Source organism: Egretta garzetta, unplaced genomic scaffold (assembly GCF_000687185.1).
Source record: "Egretta garzetta isolate BGI_Z169 unplaced genomic scaffold, ASM68718v1 scaffold251, whole genome shotgun sequence".
Classification (NCBI taxonomy): domain Eukaryota; kingdom Metazoa; phylum Chordata; class Aves; order Pelecaniformes; family Ardeidae; genus Egretta; species Egretta garzetta.
This window is the reverse complement of record NW_009258952.1, coordinates 7,840,185-7,848,644: the sequence shown is the minus strand read 5'-3', so window position 1 is coordinate 7,848,644 and position 8,460 is coordinate 7,840,185. Positions and strand designations below refer to the sequence as shown.

The window sequence follows — 8,460 nt, the reverse complement described above, 5'->3', positions numbered from 1 at the left end:
AACAGGTGACGTAGAGCCTTTGGCATGAAGAAGAGGTATACTTCAGAATTTTGAAAACAGAGGGGCAAGAAGGAGGAAAATGGAGGCACCTTATGTGGGAATGAAAGAGCCTTTGCTGCATGTAGCAAGTTCAGCCAGCAGAAGCTATTAAGTAGATGTAGTACAACTGAATAACCCCTAAAATCCTTTCAGCTATCACAGTTGTAGAATAATGGAAGCCATGGAATTACAGGGTTGGAAAAAAAATTGAAACATACTCAAAACTTCACTCAACTATTTTTTAAACAGTTAGTGAATGTATAAAATTGTTCTCCCGCTAGATGTTCACTGTAAGTTAAAGCCTCTTAAACAGAGCTAAAACTGACATTTTTTTTAATACTTTGCGTGGCGTTTTCAACAGTTTGTTGTTTTTGCTTTTGGTTTTTTTTTTTAATTTCAGTAAGAATTTATATTATTGATAAGTAGAACCTACTAAAATGCAATCTCTAAACCAGAGTAATTGTAGCTGGAAAGTTTGATATCCAGCTGCATCACACTGTATGTTAGACGCATCCAATATGGTAATTAATTTTACAGGTCTGCAAGGTCAGGAATAGAAATAACCTATCTGCTCCATATTTCAAAACTTGGAGACTGTTTAGAAAACACACAGGACAAACACTTTCAAAATTTACCAGAGCTTGATCCAAGTGTAACTGACAGCAGCAGCAGCAGCAGCAAACTCAAATGCTAACCACGTAATTTTTCAAAGAGCTGTGACCCTGTAACATGGAAACCTAAATGTTTAATTGATTTGGGTAAATATTAACTCCCATCTTCCTGATGATGGAATAATGACTTTTAATAATTATTAAATAATACATACACAGGTACTGAATAATAGAGACTTTTTTGGCCTCTCCTTATTCTGTTTCAGAAGATACTGTTTTTTCCTCTGAGATACTGAAAATGCTGTCTCTGAACTGGCACCCTTATTCTTACAAAGAATTGGTTCTTTGGCTAAGATGATCTTCTTTTAATATCACCACAACTGTAGTCTTTTGTATTTATAAGAAAGAAAAAAGACAATTAAAAAAATATGTTTTGTTTAGAAAAGGAATCCTTTTCAAAAGGGAAGCTTTGGAGAGACTACCTATTTAAAAAAGCTTACTGTTATTTTGATGTAACCAACACATTCAATATGGTTTTAATTACCCAGCAAAAACCTACATGAATTGCATTTTGATATGAATTCAACCACAACTGCCAGCCAGAAACACAGCTTGAAATACAATGCATTAATGATCCTCTAGTAAAAAAAAATGCAATCATTCAACATTTTTTAATATTAAAATGTAAGAAATGAAGAGTCCAAATAAAGTGTATTGACCTAGAAAATTGCTAGATTATGTACACAAAGTACTGGAATCTCCTCATTAATAAAAAGAACTGCCAAATTTAATGTAAAAGATATTAAGTGTTCTAAGTGATAAGAATAGTTATTTTAATAATTACTAACCAATGAAAGTTAACTTTTCTAGGGAAACATAATGTATATGCAAACCAGTAATGAAAGAGTTTATTTTAGTGGAAACAGTGTTTTATGAAGTCATTTATAAAGTTTGTTCCATGCCTCCACCGTGCAATCATGGTGTCAGCATACTGTTCAACACAGATTTGATATTCATTTACTAGCATGACACTAAAATTATTTTTTAACTGCTCTTTATGTCAAGAAGTAGAAGACATCATAACTTATAAAAATAATGAGAAGTGACAAGGCCAATATTCCTATTCCTTTTTGAGAAGATAAGCTGGAAATTGTAAGTCTAGAACATTCTGTTTGAACCACATTCACTACTGCAAAAGGAAGAGCATAAGTACTTTTATTTAATTTGTTTTAGCTGCTACTGTGGAAGTTAGACCTCTTGCTTACGAAGACATCTTTCCTTAGCCAAAATTTATGAAAGAAATTCAATGTATACTTTCATGACAAATCCTTCTTATGCTACTCCAGCAACAACAGCCAAAAAGTTATTTTGATATTAGAATGGCTGCAAAATCAGCAGAACCCTTCACCGAAAGGGTTGTCAGGCTCTGGAATGGGCTGCCTAGGGAGGTGGTTGAGTCCCCATCCCTGGAGGTGTTTAAAAGAAGGATAGATGAGGTGCTTAGGGACATGGTTTAGTGGTGGGATGGCAGCGTTAGGTTAAAGGTTGGACTTGATGATCTTAAAGGTCTTTTCCAACCAAAGTGATTCTATGATTCTATGATTCTAGATGATCTGATATACAAGAAGCATCTTTTATTTACAGTAAAATAGAGAATCAAAAACTATAATATGGTAAAATATTGCAAATTAATTAACAAACAATGGCCACGTCATCTTTGCAAACTAAGCCACTGACAGTCACTCAGATGGCTAAACCATACACACTAACTCTATATTTTGGACAAATTATATTATAACTTCCATGCATTTACTGTTCAGCTGATAGATGCATGCACAATTGCCACTTTACACAGCATTAAAGGGCATTTGGACTTCCTAGATAAATTATTCTCCATTTTTATTCTCCACAAGATTTTTGGATGAGAAAAGACAGCATGCTTGGAAAGTCAGAGGTTCAGTAACTGTAGAGGTAAAGTTTATTTTTATTCATCTACTTAGTGATAAAGATGAATTTGACTGATTTTTTATCACCCATATTAAATAGGACAAGTATTTATTTTAATACCTTCATATGCTGAAGTTGATTGTCAACTGCTCTAAGATAAGAAAGATTTTCCAAAACTGCCAGTTCTTGTAATTCATCAATGTTGTTATTGCTGATATTCAACACAGACAGAGACTTCTGGTAGAAGAAAAGCAGAAAGAGAAAATTTTTTTTTTCATGCCATGAATAAGTCAAGTTGCAGATTCTTACAGAAAAGTCTCTTAAAGGAAGAACAAACATACGAAGCCGAAACATTCAACTATGACTACAACATATCTCACACATTGTTTTATGTTGGCCTTGCAGCTTGTCCTAAAATGCTGTTTATTTTGGTTTTGAAGTCAAACCAAAGTAAGATTATTTCTCAATGATTTCAGGAATTCTTAGCAAATACGGAATTTTTGTTTTTCTCAAAACATGTTCAAATGCTTTACAGAGTTCTGCAAATACTACTAACTCTACATTTGAAGTACAAAAAAAAGACATAGACTGCCTTTTCCAAGGTTACATCTGAACTGTGTAGAGCTGAAATCCATATCTGACACACACATAGTCTCATTTAACAGTTGGACTGAATTGTTTTTCTTTCAGGCTTGATCCTACAAAACTCTTGGTATACATACCTCTATTCATTGCCCCTTCCTTAGAACACTCGTGAGTCACATAATGCACTTTGCCTTTTGTAACAGACAATAGAAAGATCTTTACATTCTAGATACAAAGTAAATGTGTTTCAGGTGTTTATCTCAGGAAGTACTTAATGTAGTTTCATGTAAAAGGAACAAGCAGCTTATATCTCTAGAAGATTAAACAGGACACCCAGTCCAGTGAATTTAGATACAGGATTTCCCAGTAGTTAGAAAATGTCTATTTCAGCAGTGTATACAGGAAATGTAACCCCCTTCCAAAATCTGACCGAGATACATTGCAGGCAGAAATTAACAGTATGATCCTGATACACACAGTGCATAAACTTAATCTCCTCAGTCAAAAGAATCATGATATTGTCACCATCAAAACTTCTGGTACACAGAGAGCTATATGGTCCCATGTTTTTGGCTCTTTCATCTCTGACAGCATTAAGAGCCAGAAACACATAGAAGATGAAATAAGAAGTGATGTCTTAAAGAGGGACCAAATGCTTAGCACTCGAAGGATAAAAATAGAATGCTTTAACATGTAGCTTCCACAAAGACGTTGCATGGTCAAGAATGCAAATTGTTTCTTAAAAAACGAAACAAAACCCCCCCACCACACCAAAAGACCTTAAATAAAAGCCACAAAGAACAAAATGCTAGTGACTTCAGGCCAGGATGCTGAAAAACGCTAAAGTATATGAGCTATCCTGGGAAGATTATGGCTATATAACCTCCCTATACTTTTGTCATTTCTCCAATATATAAGGAACAAAGTAAAAGTGCTCTCACAGGAGTGGGTCATTTCTATTAAAGGAAAATGGCAATACATGTCTTGGACTACTTAATCTCAAAACAGCAAGAATTATTGCTAGGTCAAATGTTTATGATATACACACGAACAGAAGAATTATAGCATTATTAAGTATATCATAAACATTTTCAGTGATTTCTTAATCTTCACAGAAAAAGCTTATCGAGCCCTGACTACACTTTGGAAGATACAGCAAGATGATTTTTTTTTTTTTTTAGTATAGAACTGCATCTATTAGTAAATAAAGTCTATTTTTTTAACTACTTCAACAACACAGTTGAAATTTACTAAGCAAATAACATGTTGAAAGAAAACTTCAGAAGCTGACTTTCCTGAAATCTTGACATACTGCAACATAGAAAAATTGCAGAACCAAAACTGAATGCTTTTGATTGTCTTGCTCTTAATATCCAGAAAAAAAATCCAAAACTGTTTGCACCTTTTGCCATTGTATTCTCTAGAGAGATACAGGAGTCAGTAAATAAACTAATGCAATATTCAAATCCGAGAAGAGTCAACAAACTAATTCACTACAAACTAAGTAGACTAAGATAACTGTGATAAATTCTTACCCCCTTTTTAGTTTATTCACATTCGGTTGGTATAAGATACCCACACATTTCCTTACTTCCTCTCTCTCTTTATTCTTATTTCCATCCCTCATAGAAAAGTAAATGAAGAAGTAGAAACTGCTGGACTCCTTGCTTAGATAAGAATTAGGATGGGAGTCCCTTGGTAGAATTTGAAAGAATGACACCAACTGGGAGAAAAGGAGAGCATACAAGTCCTAATCAATTCCCTTAAAAATACTGATCTACTGATTAACGGCTCATTGATATTCTCAAAATGTACTTACCGCCAGGGACCTAAGAGATCTTGGATCAAACAGAAGCTTTTCTCCAGGAGAGAGGTGCTGACTTTCAATATGTAGCTCCCTTATTTCTTCTAATTTATCCAAACCCTCTACTACAGTGATGCAGTTGCCCCCCAAATACCTACAGAATAGGACACAAAATAGATTTAATATCCTGTGAAAGCAAAAGCTAACACAAGGCTTCAATATATTAAAAAAAATAATATGTTAAGTATTATTGAATAATAATTGGAAATTGTAATAGAAAAAATAAATAACCTAGCACACGAGTAGAACACACAGCTAACAGATTCAAGGTTTTTTTCGGGGTTTTATATATTACTACTATTATTATTAAATCGTTGAAAAGGGAAAATAATTTAAATGCAAATAAATATGTTAAGATTATATGCCATCGCTTTATACATATCACAGAACACTTTGTTAAAAAATCATAAGCAATTACTTTTATTTGAAAGGCAACATGTAAGAGCTGAAAGGACTTTACTGGCTACGTAATTTTTTAATTTCTTAGTGTGATATTTATTCATTTACTAGTAAAATAAACACATGATTTTCAACTTACAGTTTTTCAAGGTTTTTCAGCGATGAGAGGTTTTCTATACACGTAATACAATTGTTCTGAAGGTAAAGGTGTGTTATATTTGAAGCAAAGTCCAAGTTCTGGATTTGACTGATTTGGTTATCATATAAATACAGAACTCTAAGATTTTTACACAAAGGGAGGTCACCCTGGAATAAACAATAACGAATTAATGCTACATAGAGTTCACTCACTGCCTGCTTCTGGAAGCTGTTGATTGTTTTTATATTTAAATTCTGCTGCATTATTTAATCTTTAACAAACACTTTTAACACCTATTTTTCCTAGAAAAACTGAGTGTCAGTAATCATCTGCTGCATAGATTTAAGACTGAAATCTATCATTACTGGTCTGCCGTACAGGAGCGGAGGGCTACTGCCATCGTCAGCAGGTACATCGCATCCTGCGTGACTTCATTCCCTTCCCTACCTTCATCAGGTAGATTTCATAAAAGCACAATTGTTAGTGTAGTTGTCTCCATCAAACCTCAGTGATGTAACGGAAACCAGTTCTTGGCAAAGGAATACTGGTTTATACAAAAACTTGCACTTCAATGTACTTTAACACACTTTTGAGCGTAAGATTCCACCCAAACGTCAAGTTTATTTCAGCATATTCTTCTTAAGTAACTAAAAGGTCACATGTTCTTATGAGGGTTTCTGTAAAACTTCTCTATGGCATCTGTGAACCAGTCCTCATAACATTCCTAGAAGTAGGCTGAATAAACCTGTCTGCTTGCAAGGATCTGTTCACATAGAATAGGCTATTTCACCTTCTTGACTGAAATCACACTTTTAGAGGAGAAATCCACCGTACACAACAATTCAGTTGTTCGGGGGTCAGCAGTTTTGAAACGTGCTCAGTATCTTGAGGGGATTTGAATTAACTCAGGACTTACTGAAACCTGTATAAATTTCTTATTATTAAACTCAAAGGAAGGAGGACTGAGTTAAGTTTGCAGGTTTAGTCTTTGAAAATGAAAAGCTCATGGATTATTTTTTAAATGAATAAGCCCCAGGGAACAATTTTAAAAAAAATGTAGATTTTAACCTGACTAATTTGAAAAACCCACTACACCAGTCCAAATTTGTTAACCTCACTTGGCTTATATCCTGCTGCTGAACTCCCCTTTCCTTTCTCAGACTTCCTCTGAAATCTAAGGAATAAATCACAGACAGATTGAAAAGATTGTGCTGTGAGTTAATAACTCTTTGTAAAATTCCCAAGACTAGAAAAAGTATGGCATTAATGAGAATAAGTGTTGCACTTAATGGTATGCAATATCATTACTACTTCCTTAAAAAAAAAATCTGATTTGCAAAATTACTAGTTCCTTACATCATCTTCTATTCCACAGTTTGCATTTTTATAAAGTTAACCATCAATAAATACAAGTCTTTAAATAAAAAACCAAACTGTTGCTGAAGATATGAACTTTGGTTTTTAACCTCAGACCTAAAGGCTCTAAGAACACTATAGCAAGATTTCAATAGGGCCCCACACCTACTGATTCAATGGCAACAACCTGGCTATATTCTGTAGGAAAAGTGTCAGGTCTAAATAATTAATTTGAAATATTCTCTTTCTTAAGTGGCTAAAGAAGCAAGCAAGTAGAGTTATTTCCATTCTGGTGACTTCCTGAAAGCTCCTTTCAATGTAGCAACTGTACGAAATAATCAAAACAGCAAACTGTTTTGATTTTTTTTTTAGAGCTGGGGATTTCTAAACTAGTTCTGCGAAATACTGCAAAAAATACTTCACTTTAACACTTCAATTCATCACTGGTGTAATTGCTTACATGGATTTTCTATTTTAAGTAATTAATGGCAAAAATAGTTAGTGTACTGATAGCATCCTTCTTGTCTGCTACGCGGATGATATATATTTCCACAGTTTCAGGCAAGTAAAATACTCCAGCAAGATTTCTGCCACATAAAGTGTCAGGGTGACAATAAGAAACCCTGCAGACTGCTGGAGTTACAGTCACCTGCTTTGCTATTTTATATGGAAAGTTACAGCTGAAAGATTATTTTCACATTTCAAATGCACACGCATTTTAAATCCATTTAAGCACTTTTACATGAAAGCAGTGTTCCACACAGTAACAGTGGTGAATGCTGAAGCATGTTTCCAAACAGATGTATTATTAAGGCTTAATTGCAAGTCAATATAAATGTTAAAACATCATATAGCTGTTTTAAAACAGAAACTTGGCTTTGCTTGTCTCCCCAACTATAAACAACTCATCATAACAGCAACTGCAAACCATTTGAGCAGCCAGATTAAAAGGAATAAAGAAAAATAAATCTTACAATTGCATCTATATTTTTATCTGATAAATTCAGATGAGTTATTTTTCGCAGATATTGTCCAAAGTCGTCTTCACCGCGATTCTTGTGACTGATGCTTTTAGCAATTAGGTACATTGTTAGTAGAACCATAATTCTTCAATATGCCAAACGGCTCTAATGCTTCTTCCACATGCTCTTGTAAGTCGTTTTATAAAATGCCTTAAAAACAAAAAGGAAAACATTACACTACTTGTACCCAGATCCTGAACAAAGCTTAAACATATACTTCAGATCTGATGTTTCCCCACCAATTCCCTTTTTGCTTACAGTGACACATTTTGTATAGTCTTTGCTGCTGGTAAAAACCTACCCCTTTTTTGCTGTCAGTTTTCCAAATTTTTAGTGTATTAAAAAACATCTAAAATACATTGTTACATTTCATTTCTTGTTTCGGTGTGCTTAAGGGTGTAGCCTAGTCTTCATCATTTTCATATAGAAATATGAGCACAATGGTCCACAGCAGAAGTAATTCTCACACATAAATAACTAATTAATGGCAGCTCATAA

The 8,460-nt window shown here is 34.0% G+C and overlaps 1 protein-coding gene across 1 annotated transcript in view; it reads right to left on the bottom strand.

Annotated features, from left to right (window-relative positions):
- The window catches only part of PPP1R42 (protein phosphatase 1 regulatory subunit 42), a 14,397-nt gene extending 6,354 nt beyond the window's left edge, over window positions 1-8,043 (bottom strand). The window contains exons 1-4 of the mRNA XM_009634512.2: window positions 7,915-8,043; window positions 5,585-5,751; window positions 5,002-5,140; window positions 2,718-2,834 (exon numbers count right to left, since the gene is read on the bottom strand). Coding sequence (XP_009632807.1) covers window positions 2,718-2,834; window positions 5,002-5,140; window positions 5,585-5,751; window positions 7,915-8,043 — 552 coding nt within the window. The remainder of the gene's footprint in view (window positions 1-2,717; window positions 2,835-5,001; window positions 5,141-5,584; window positions 5,752-7,914) is intronic.
- Window positions 8,044-8,460: the final 417 nt, after the last annotated feature.